This window comes from Juglans regia, chromosome 16, assembly GCF_001411555.2.
Source record: "Juglans regia cultivar Chandler chromosome 16, Walnut 2.0, whole genome shotgun sequence".
Classification (NCBI taxonomy): domain Eukaryota; kingdom Viridiplantae; phylum Streptophyta; class Magnoliopsida; order Fagales; family Juglandaceae; genus Juglans; species Juglans regia.
The window spans coordinates 121,876-134,871 of NC_049916.1; the positions used below are offsets into that span (position 1 = coordinate 121,876).

Genomic DNA, 12,996 nt, shown 5'->3' on the forward strand with positions numbered 1-12,996 from the left:
GAACTTTGGCATCCATGGGGTGGCCAGATTCCTGCCACCTCACGAGTGGCCAAAACAAAAGTGGGAGTTAGTTGTTTTCTACAGTTTTAAGTTTTTAAATATATAAAGATCAGTTTTTATTAGAAAAATATATATTTCTTAATTTTCAAAAAAATATTTAGTAAAATAATTTTAAGAAGAAATCGACACATGGTGATCTATAATTTGGCCACGTCTATCTTTTACCTGACAGGCCGAGTGAAGCAAGGGGGGTGGAATGACTTACAGTCCTGGAGAGGGGCACGTCATTTTCCACCCCCGACACATGGTTTTCCCATTGACCAACTACTCCTTTTTCGTTGACCTCTCTTTTCTACCCTTTCTGAACAAGCCAAGTGATAAAAATGTTTTCCCAAAAAATATTTTCATCTGAAACAAGTATGTATGAATTTTCTTCTAGATGCAAGTATTTAGTGGTTTGTAGGTTTTGGGGAAAATGGGTCTGAAAAAGTAAATATGGGTTTGTATGCTTGAGACCTTAATCATCTACTAACTAGTTATATGACAACTTTATTTACGAAGTTTTCAGCTCTATTGGATATCCTAGACTGGTGAAATGGTTGTAGATTTTAAATTTTCTATTAGAATTCAGGGAGAGTGATCTGGAACTTCCAAGTAGAGATGAGTTAAACTTGTCATCACCAGTCACATCATTTCACCATCTGATGTGGAGATGACATCAAGACCAATATGACTTATGACTCTATGGGTACCAGTAACAAGCAACAGAGCTGCAATTTAAGCAGTTTGGGAAAGGAAGCATGTAATTTTACCAATAAACTGAGTATGAAAATTCCATTACCAGATTGGATTTATAATGGAACGAAGAAATTATTGTTCTATGCATGTCGGCAGGAGAATTCTTTTTTCTGGGGATTAATAACTAACTAACTTTACACTGGCTAATTTAGCTGCTATTGGAGTTATAAGACTGCAGGTGAAGGGACATTCAGAATTCATTTACAAGTGGACTGCGATTCCTTGGGCTTCCCGTTTGCTCTGTGCCTGTCTGGAATGAAGGTCACGTCATGCTCTTCTCATTCATCTGTAATTATTTTATGTGCAGGTGTTTGGTTCTGCTGGTGTTATTGGTAATCCCATGGGATTTGCAAGGACGCTTGGGCTTGGGATCAAGGATTTCTTATCAATGCCAGCCAGGAGTATTTGGCAGGTATATATGACTTATCAAAAAAAAAGTATTTGGCAGGTATATAGTTTCTAAGATAGTTGTAGGGAGATCATCAAACAGATAATGATGCCAACTGTGAAGTTGAGGAAGATAAACACAAGGTCAAATGTACCTACCAAATATAATAACTCCTAGCTAGTGACTAGGATATTGTAAATGATAATGTAGATATCTCATAATTAACGTTCTTATCCTGTCAAAAGTTTATGTAAATCTGAGTACATAACCGAAGGATAAAATAACAGAACTTGATCTCCAATTTTTCTTGTGGCGACTATAGTTTATGCATTTTCTAGGCTATAGTGTTTACTTTATTAAATGATAAGTTCCTTTCTCTACTATTTTTCTACAAGCAAGCAAGCCTTGAAGAACTTCATCAGTTTCGGCATAGGAATAGATTACAAGCAAGACAATAAAAGATCAATGAAAAATGAAAAACAGAAATTACCTTGTTCAGTAATATACATATCTTCTATTGGCAGAGCCCTACTGGACTTATTACTGGCATGGCACAAGGTAGCACTAGTCTTCTGAGTAACACGGTGTATGCTATAAGTGATGCTGCCACTCAGTTCAGTAAAGCTGCGCAAAAGGTATCACTTCTTTCAATAAACATTTGAATGGTACCAGATCAGTTTTCTTTTATATATTTAGTGGGTTTCTTTACATGTAGGGTATTGTTGCATTTACATTTGATGACCAAGCTGTTTCAACAATGGAAAAGCAGCAGATGAATGCTGCATCACATAGTAAAGGTGTGATAAATGAAGTCTTGGAGGTATGTTTATCACGCTTTAGTGGTTCCCATTATGCAAGTATTTTGGGCACATCCCCCGATTTTCTCCATTTTTCATATAGTGGATCTATTGGGCACTGTCTGAAACCAATTTGCAATGGGAAGTCAGTTATATTTTCGTTATTTTTTTCTACTGTAAAAGTAATATTTTATTAAATCAAACATTGGAAAACCTCATAATATATACGACATGCACATAGTGTATATGCAATTCAATTTCCTGGAATATTTCCTGGTATTAGGCTAATGAGCAAGTCACAAGGGCCCACATCACATCTGCACTCGGAACTATTCCAGGAAATTGAATTGCATGTACAGTCTATGTGCATGGCGTATATATAAATTGATATTGGGGTAATGAGCAAGTTACAAGGGCCCACATCACATCTGCACTCGAAACTATTCCAGGAAATTGAAATGCATATACACTCTATGTGCACGTCGTATATATTATGAGGTTTTCCAATGTTTGATTATTAGATCTTTGTATGACTTGAGCAAATACCAGCCAGCATATGCTTCTTTGAAAAGAAACTAAACGCCCTATATTATCTGTCTTTTGTTGATTTATTGGATGCTTGGAGTATCTCAGAATTTTGTGAATGGTAGTGAAATGGTTTAAGTGAAGATGTTTTGAAGTGAAAAGAATTTAATATTATTTTTGTTTTGAAGTTTGTAAAAGTTGTATTGATTTTTGTGTTTTGTTTTGAAATTTGTAAAAGTTGTATTGATTTTTGTATTTGAATAATGATTAGGTAATGATTAGTTAAAAAATTTGAAATTGAAAAGTGTTTTGTGTTTGGGTGTTGTTTGGGAATGAAATTATGAGAAATTTGAGAATTCTCATGTTTGCCAAACATCCCCTTATATTGAGCTATGTTTACACCATTAATTTCAGGGACTCACTGGCCTTCTCCAGTCACCGATTAAAGGAGCTGAGAAACACGGCCTTCCTGGTGTTCTATCAGGTAATCCGTCTGCCAACACACTGTAATTGTATGCATCATATGAACATGAGTACTGCTACTCATACGTATAGGAAACGTAGGGATTTTTACGTGCTGGCAGCCTCTTTAATTTTTTTTCATAAAAAAAATAAAAACAGATCAAAACGTAAAAGAAATACTCGCCCAGCTATTTTCAATCTAATCATTACTCATTTCGAAATTGCTCCTACCATCTTCTCCCAAATCCTAGCCACTTTATCACTGAAATTTGGACCAATCTGGGTTACAGATTCTGGGTTTGCGCCACATGATTTCAAGTTTACAGATTCTTGGGTAGAAAGGAGCTAGAGACCGAATGAGAAACCTATTTGATCTGATCTGCAGTAGAAGGTTATCTGCAAGATAATTGGATCTGGAGACTGATTGAGACAGAAACCATCGAAACTGAGAACATTAAGGCTATGTTTGGATGTTGAGCTGAGTTGAGATAAGTTGAGTTCTTTATGAATAGTAGTGAGTTAAGATGGTAGAGTGAGTTTTGTGGGGTCCACCTAAGATGTGTTTGGATGTTAAGATAAGTTTAGAGATGTATTTATGGGAAGTTGAAAAAGTTGTAGGTCCCGCGTATAAAGAGGTGTTGAGTTGAAAAAAGTTGTGGGTCCCACATGTAAAGAGGTCTTATGTTTAGTGATGTTTAGTAATTTGGAAGTTGTGTTTGGATGTTGGGTTAGGCGTAAATTTAAACTCAACTCAGATGAATTGAGTTGAGATGCTTTTAGATGAAAGTTGAAAGTTGAATAAAATATTGTTAGAATATTATTAGATGAGATGAGATGAAACAATTTCACTATACACTTACAGCTGCTGCAAATACCATTTGACATCGAAACCCACTATTAACAGGGTAAAAAGCTACTGCAAATTTCATGTTATTTTGGTTCTACATTTTCTGCAAATACCACTTACAGCTGCCTTGTACTCGTTCTCTTGCTCAGATTTGAGAGAATGGAATGGTTAGGATTTGAGAGGATGGAAGAAACAGTAAAAGAAATTGGTTTGAAGAGTATAATTTCATCTCCTTGGTCAGGGGTTTGGTAGTTTATCTCTTGTTTCAACTTTTGATCGGTTTTTATTTTTTAAAATAAAGTCGAAAGCTAATGAGGCAGACAGCATGTAATGAGCCGTATGTTTTTTGCGTGTAAGGATAGCATTATTCTATTATCATCACCATAATTGCCTTAAAGAACAAGATCCTCATAAGGGATCACTGACACAAACATTGTCACTTGAGATGCAGAGATGACTGGCTTTGTTTGCCTGGCTCTTGACACTGCCTATCTCTTGGTGCAGGAATAGCTTTAGGAGTCACTGGACTTTTGGCTAAGCCAGCAGCTAGTATCCTTGAAGTTACTGGAAAAACTGCACAGAGTATCAGAAACAGAAGTAGGCTACATCAATTGGGGCCACAGAGCTTTAGGGCCCGTCTTCCAAGGCCTCTAAGCATGGAAACTCCCCTGAGACCCTACTCTTGGGAAGAAGCAGTTGGAACATCAGTACTTGTGGAGGCTGACAGTCGTTTGAAGCTCAAGGATGAGGTCTTAGTCATGTGCAAAGCACTTAAACAAGTTGGTAAGTTTGTTATCCTCACCGAGAGATTTGTATTAATTTTTAGTTGCCCCAGCTTGGTGGACCTGGGAAAGCCTGAATTTCGAGGCATTTCTGCTGATCCGGAATGGGTGATGGAATCACAAATTGGTTTGGAGAGTATAATACATGCTGATACCGATCAAGGAGTGATACATATTGTCGGCAGTCCGGATACCGTATTGAGGCAGAACCAGCATCGGCCCCGGAAAGGCAGTGGAACAATGACTGTGCGATGGGATAATCCTCCTAATACTCTTCCTCTTTTTCAGACGAATTTAGAACTGGCAAGCGAGGAAGATGCAGAAAACTTATTACAGATTTTGTTATCTTTGATTGAACTTGGGAAAGAGCGAGGCTGGGGTTATGGGCATCTTCTGCATCAAAGTAATATCAAATAGCTTGGATGTGATCATGTAGAGCGCATTTATATGGGGTACTATGAAAGATTGGATTCATTGCAAGGCCTGGCGCCTGCTACACACTTGCCTCGTCCCCACTCTGCTCAAACAGTTGGAGAGAGAACCAGTAACCAAACGTTAAATAACTGATCCATTGATGCCCTAACTGAAATGCAGCTTTAATAGCACGTTTAGCACACTGCGATATTTTTTTGTGTACCGTGTTGTATACTTTGTATAGTGGCCATCCCTTTTCCTTTTTTTCTTTTAAATACTTTGGTAGGCAAGTTTTACGAATTCTAGGCTTCCTGTACAGTATCATCGTGAACTTTTGGCTATTTTATCCCTTTATTTATACATGTAAATATAGAATTAAGGCGCAAAGCTTGCGTTCTGTTTTAAGATGGCTTAATTCGAAATGGCCAAAAAGGAGTTGTATATTCTTCACTTTTGAGGTGGTTTTGTCCTGTTTATGTTTAGTTGTTATTTTTAGTGTGTTTAGATTGAGCAGTGCCACATCCACCGAGGATGTAGCACGAGACCCGTCCGATCAAAAATGTTTTTTATTTTATTTTTTTTTTCATTCATTTTTTTGTTATATTCTTAAAAAAATTTTAAAAAAAAAATTCACAACATCACTAAAAAACATTTCCTTAATCTTTAAGTAAAAAAAAAAAAAAAAAATGTCGGAAGCCAACAATCTGACTAGCATTTTTGGTTTAGATTTCACGTGTGCTTTATCGAACAGCAAGTATGATTAAAAAGTTAAAACTAACAGCTTCACATGCTACCCATATGACAGTACAACATAAAGTTGTATTACTCTCGCCTCCTCAGACTCACGTCTAGGTTCTAGCCATAATCAGATATTGTGAACGATGACAAAAGGAAATCATCTACGCCCAAGAGGTGCTATTGTGCAATTAACTCAATTAGGGTTGTGCAAAATCCAAAAATCCAACTTCGGCATTACTGTCAAAGTTGAAGCTCCGATAAAATGGAGTCGGGGGTTTCTTTGTAATTTTAGTTGGAGTTGGAGCTGTTAGACTTAAATAAAATTCTCTAATGCAGAATAACACTTTAGAAATGAGAATTAAAGGGTTTAACGCCAAGAAATCTTACCTCCAGCCATTGATGCAATTCACTGTATTTGTTTCGATTTTCACTGTGTTTGGCTCTTCCAAACTCTTCTCTACTCTATTTAGATGGTGTATTACCGAAGGGAATTGAGTGAGTGAGTTTGGAAACCAAACACATGTATTTATAGCCGAAATTCTTATCAAATTTCGGGTTTACGTGTCCCACGTGATCTTATTTTCATGGGATCAATTTTAAATTGATGGGGGAGTGTTTGACCACTTAAAGGACTCTTAAGATGATAGACTCCCACTCACAAACGTCTTCATGAGAAAGAATCGATCAATATTCTCCCACTTGGTCAACACTCCTGATCTTAAACCCATCAATAATCTTCATTTAAGTAATAAATACATGAATCATGGCGATAGGTCCTCTAATGACGAGTATTACCTTCCATGTATTACTATGTATTCATTCTTTACAATTTATGTGGGAACAATTTCTTAATGAATAAACCCTATGTTTATTCTTGGTCCAATACATATAAATTTTCTCAAAAATAAATTAAGGTGCACATTAATATGAGAAAAGAACATCAAAATGATTAAGAATTTCATTAAAAATAACATTGTTCATACAATGAAAAACTACATAATGGAACCAAGTCCCATATTCACTATATGATCCTTGAATTTCAACGGTGGCATGCCCTTAGTCAAAGGATCAGCGATCATTAGTTCAGTGCTTACGTGCTCAATGACCACTTTATTTTCTTTAACACGTTCCCTTATGGCTAAATATTTAATGTCGATGTGTTTACTCCGACTCCCACTTTTGTTGTTCTTAGCCATAAAAATAGCAGCTGAATTGTCGCAATACATTCTCAATGGCCTAGAGATTGAATCCATAATTCTAAGCCCAGAAATGAAACTCTTAAGCCATACACCATGTGAAGTAGCCTCAAAACAAGAGACGAACTCGGCTTCCATAGTAGAAGTGGCAGTCAAAGTCTACTTGGCACTCCTCCATGATATAGCTCCACCGGCCATCAAAAATATGTATCCTGATGTTGATTTGCGTGAATCAACACAGCCAGCAAAGTCAGAATCTGAGTAGCCAATTACTTCCAGATTGTCCGTTCGTCTATACATAAGCATGTATTCTTTGGTCCCTTGAAGGTACCTCATTACTTTCTTTGCAGCTCTCCAGTGGTTTAAACCTGGATTACTCTGATATCGTCCCAACATTCCCACAGCAAATGCAATGTCAGGTCTTGTACAGACCTGAGCATACATTAGGCTTCCGACAGCAGAAGCATATGGAATGTTCTTCATTTGTTCTCTTTCAAGGTCGTTCTTTGGGCATTGATTCAAATTGAACCTATCACCCTTCACAATGGGAGCTACACTTGGTGAACAATCCTTCATCCGATATCTCTCCAAAAATTTATTAATATAGGTTTCCTGAGACAGACCCAAGATGCCTCGAAATCTGTCTCTATGGATCTTAATGCCAATGACATAAGATGCCTCACCCATATCCTTCATATCAAAATTTTTAGAGAGGAATTGTTTCACTTCATGCAGCAAACCCTTATCATTGGTTGCTAGCAAAATGTCATCCACATATAAAATAAGAAAACATATTTTACTCCCACTGACCTTCTGGTATATACATTGATCCATAACATTTTCTACAAAACCGAATGAAGAAATTACATTATGGAATTTCAAATACTATTGGCGAGATGCTTGTTTTAAACCGTATATGGATTTCTTAAGCTTGCAAACCAATTGCTCACCATCACTAGAGGGGAATCCTTCAGGCTGTTTCATGTAAACCTCCTCCTCTAGATCTCCATTGAGAAATGCTGTTTTCACATTCATTTGTTGCAATTCAAAGTCAAAATGGGCTACTAATGCCAAAATAACACGCAAAGAATCTTTCTTAGATACGGGAGAGAAAGTCTCCGTGTAATCGATTCCTTCTTTCTGAGTGAATCCCTTAGTAACGAGTCTTGCCTTGTATCTCTCAATGTTGCCTAATGAGTCTCTTTTGGTTTTAAAGACCCATTTACATCCAATGGCTTTTACACCATTAGGCAACTCAACAAGATCCCAGACTTCGTTACTCTTCATGGAATTCATCTCTTCCTTCATGGCATTGTACCATAATTCTGATTCTTTGCAACTCATGGCTTGTGAAAATAACTCGGGATCATTTTCGGCTCCAATGTTATAGTCAGATTCTTGCATATATACAACATAATCACTAGGAATTACTGATCTTCTTGCTCTAACAGATCTTCTTAATGTTGCACCATCATCTTCCTGAGAAGTAGTATGTGGTTCAACTTGTTGTTCAAAAGTTGTTGGCAACTCTTGAACTACCTGATCTACTAGAGTGTCGTCAGCAACTTGTGGAACATCAATGATTGGTAGTTCAACACCAGTTGGTACTTGAGGGGTGTTGTAAACAATAACCAATCTATCACTTGAAGTGGAAGGTTGAGATTCTGAATGATCATTCTCAGAAACTATGTTCCTGGTTTGATCGCTCCCACTGATCAAGTCATTCTCAAGAAATTTTGCATTTCTTGATTCCACAATCCTAGTACTGTGAGATGGACAATAAAATCTATAACCTTTAGACCTTTCAGCATATCCAATGAAATACCCACTAATGGTCCTTGGGTCTAGTTTCTTCTCTTGTGGATTATAAATTCTCACCTCAGACGGGCATCCCCAAACGCGCATATGTCGCAAACTCGGTTTCCAACATTTCCATAATTCAAATGGCGTTTTAGAAACAGCCTTGGTTGGAACTCGGTTTAATATATACACTGCCGTCTTAAGTGTTTCAGCCCACAATGATTTAGGAAGATTGGAGCTGCTAAGCATACTCCGCACCATGTCCAATAATGTTCGGTTTCTTCTTTCTGCTACACCATTCTGGTCCGGTGAACCAGGCATGGTGTATTGGGCAACAATCCCATGCTCTTGAAGAAACTTTGCAAATGGCCCAGGTGCTTGTCCATTCTCAGTGTATCTACCATAATATTCTCCACCTCTATCCGATCTCACGATCTTAATTTGTTTACCGCATTGTTTCTCTACTTCAGCCTTAAAGATTTTAAAGGCATCTAATGCTTCGTTCTTGTTATGAAGCATGTAGAGATACATATATCGTGAGTAATCATCTATAAAAAAGATAAAGTATTTCTGACCATATGAGTCCATGTCTGGACTACATATATCAGTATGTATGATCTCTAATATGTCTGAACTCCTATTGGCACCTTTCTTTGACTTGTTGGTCTGCTTTCCCTTTATGCAGTCCACACAAGTCTCAAAATCAGTAAAATCCAGAGTATTAAGTACCCCTTCATTTACTAATCTTTTAATCCTATCTATGGAGATATGGCCTAATCTCCGGTGCCATAATTTAGAGGAATCCTCATTAATAACACATCTTTTAGTGCCAGTGTGAACATGCATTGAATCATAAGTGGTATTGTTTTGTAAATTAATGCAGTAAAGACCCTCAGACAAAGTACCATTCCCAACACAATCAGATTTATAAAATAAACTGAATGATGAATTTGAAAAATTAAAAGAATATTCAAAAGGTACTAGTCTTGAAACTGAAATCAAGTTTCTAGAAAAACTTGGAACATAAAAGGTTTTCTCCAACTTTAAAACAAAACCACTAGATAAAATTAAATAGCAAGTTCCAACAGCTTCCACATGCCAGCCCATCTTGTTTCCTGATAAGATGCTTGGCTCACTTCCCACTAGCTTCCTTAGGTTTTGCAAATCCTGCAAGGAATTCGAAATGTGGATTGTTGATCCAGAATCAATCCACCATGTGTTAATATTGACATTAACCATATTAGATTCATAACAAACAAGTGAGGTCGAATTACCTTTGTCTGCAAGTCATTTCTGGAATTTGGCGCATTCCTTCTTCATGTGTCCCTTCTTTTTACAGAAGAAACACTTGGAATCTTTCTTAATACCACCTTGGGGAGGTATTTTGCCTTTTCCCTTCAGTTTGGCTTGATATTTGCCATTTCCATGCGTTGCCAGCATTGCACTTTCACCCTGTTCCATCATCAGTCTCCCTTCCTCTTGAACACACATGGTCATGAGTTCATTAATTGACCATTTATCCTTATGTGTGTTGTAAGAGATTTTGAATGGTCCATATTGATGCGGGAGTGTGTTCAGGATGTAGTGCACTAGGAAGGACTCCGACATTTCAACCTCGAGTTTCTTCAATTGAGCCACATTGTCCCTCATTTGCATGATGTGCTCACGCACACCTTTCACACTGGTGAGTCTTAGGGATGAGAACTTCATAATTAGGGTGCTTGCTAGAGCCTTGTCTGAAGTGACAAATTGTTCATCAATGGCTTTTAGCAAGTCTCGGACCTTTTCATGCTGATCGACAGAACCACAAATACCAGCTGATATTCTAGTCTTAATGAACATCATGCTTAGGCGATTAGATCGCTCCCATCGCTCATAAAGTGCGATGTCTGCTGCATTACTGGTATCAGTTACAGCTGGTGGTTCGTCTTTCCTAATAGCATAATCTATGTCCATCCACCCTAAATGAAGAAGAATTCTCTCATTCCAGACCTTATAGTTATCTCCCTTAAGTTCAGGGATATCATAATGAATATCAGAGAAATTTGTAGGTTGTGAAACTGCATATAGATTACATGTTTATGTTAAAATTGAGGCCTAAATAAATATTCATGTTTTACCAATGTAAATCATGCCAAATTGAATCTAATGACATAAAATTGCCTGTGGGCTAAATTTTAATACCAGTAGATCCAATTAATCTATATGATAGAATTTTATCAATATAATTACTTAATTCATAATTCTAAAGGGTATATTATGAATTTGATATATATTCTATCGTAGACTTTTATGATAAAACTATCAAATTATTTATTTCATTCATAATTCCTGTGGGTAATTTATGAATAACTTGATATTTTATCCTAATTAATAATATAAATATAATAAAAATTCCTGTGGGATAAAATTTATTATATTTATGTATAATTAATTATAATTAATGTCTAATATTCCTTATGTGATCCTAATCAATCATTATAATTTTACTTAATTAAAGATGTTGTGGCTATTCTCTAATTAACATAAAACTATATGGATCACTAGACATTTAAATTGCATAAGACTAGCTTAATATTATGAATTACATAATTTTAACTAATACTCACATGTTATAACTATGCACAAAAGATTCATAATATATAAGCATAAATATTGCACAATCTAGATTATAATATTATGCATAACATTTAATCTCATGCTCTAAACTATATACTCATAAAAAATTGCATGTAAAAAGCAAAAAAATTAATCAATTCATGCAAACTAAATATGAGCATAATAAACAAATATCCTCATTGCATATAATAAAAAATTATAAGCACAATGGTCCTTAGACCAAAAAACCCACAATTCAAGCCATTTAAAAAAGGGAAAATTTTTTTTTTTTTTTGTTCTGCACCAAGTAAACGACAGGTCGTTTTTTTTTCAAGAAGGAAAAAACGACGTGTCGTTTTGCCCATTTCTTAAAACACAGACAGCCTCTAAACGACATGTCGTTTTACTGAAACTCAAAACGACATGTCGTTCACCTTCAGGCTTGATAAACGACTACCGAATAAAATGACATGTCGTTTTCATCAATTGAAAAACGACGTGTCGTTTTTGTCATTACACTTGAACGGCCTCCGAAGTAAAACGACATGTCGTTTTCATTAAATTGAAAACGACGTGTCGTTTAGTGGTATACGGGAATAAGAACCTTATGCTAAACGACATGTCGTTTTCATCAAAGTTGAAAACGACCTGTCGTTTAGCAGAACCGAATGAAACAAAAGCTGCTGTAAACGACATGTCGTTTTCAACAAGCCTGAAAACGACATGTCGTTCGCGTCGTCTTCAACCTCCAGACGCAGCGCGAATTTCGCTTTTTACAGTGTTTTTTCACGTCAAAAAACATGTTTTTAATCCCAGAATGCTTAGAAAAAATATTTCTTTATGATTTCTAAACTTCTTTCAAATTAAAAACGTCCAAAAATCAAAACCCAAAAAAAATTTTCAATTCACGGCCAAAAACAGAGGAACTCGGGTTTTTGAATTTAAACATCAAGACAGAGGATTTTAATGCTCTGATACCAACTGTTAGACTTAAATAAAATTCTCTAATGCGGAATAACACTTTAGAAATGAGAATTAAAGGGTTTAACGCCAAGAAATCTTACCTCCAGCCATTGATGCAATTCACTGTATTTGTTTCGGTTTTCACTGTGTTTGGCTCTTCCAAACTCTTCTCTACTCTATTTAGATGGTGTATTACCGGAGGGAATTGAGTGAGTGAGTTTGGGGACCAAACACATGTATTTATAGCCGAAATTCCCATCAAATTTCGGGTTTACGTGTCCCACGTGATCCTATTTTCATGGGATCAATTTTAAATTGATGGAGGAGTGTTTGACCACTTAAAGGACTCTTAAGATGATAGACTCCCACTCACAAACGTCTTCATGAGAAAGAATCGGTCAACAGGAGCTAGTCAGAAAAACTCGACTTCTGACTTATACCTCCAACTCCAATATTAATCGTACATAGGTTATAAAAACATATATTATTTATTTATCGATTATATATACTCATGTTGATTATATATACTTATATAAAGTCTGACTCTTACTTGGTCGGCAAGGTCCCAAGACCAAACCAGCCAACACTCTTGATAAAATTAATCAAATGCTTGCTAACTTAAAGAAATAACCTTCTACCAGTACTTTAAGTAGCAAAGGTAAAGAAATGGTTGCTGATTTTTCTACAG

General features: G+C 36.3%; 1 protein-coding gene across 7 annotated transcripts in view; it reads left to right on the forward strand.

Annotated features, from left to right (window-relative positions):
* The window catches only part of LOC109000898, an 85,884-nt gene extending 80,484 nt beyond the window's left edge, over window positions 1-5,400 (forward strand). For all 7 annotated transcript variants that reach the window (XM_035686605.1, XM_035686606.1, XM_035686608.1 and 4 more), the window contains 5 exons: window positions 1,106-1,210; window positions 1,711-1,821; window positions 1,902-2,006; window positions 2,923-2,992; window positions 4,322-5,400. In XM_035686605.1, the coding sequence (XP_035542498.1) occupies window positions 1,106-1,210; window positions 1,711-1,821; window positions 1,902-2,006; window positions 2,923-2,992; window positions 4,322-5,016 (1,086 nt within the window). In that variant the 3' untranslated portion in view covers window positions 5,017-5,400. The remainder of the gene's footprint in view (window positions 1-1,105; window positions 1,211-1,710; window positions 1,822-1,901; window positions 2,007-2,922; window positions 2,993-4,321) is intronic.
* Window positions 5,401-12,996: the final 7,596 nt, after the last annotated feature.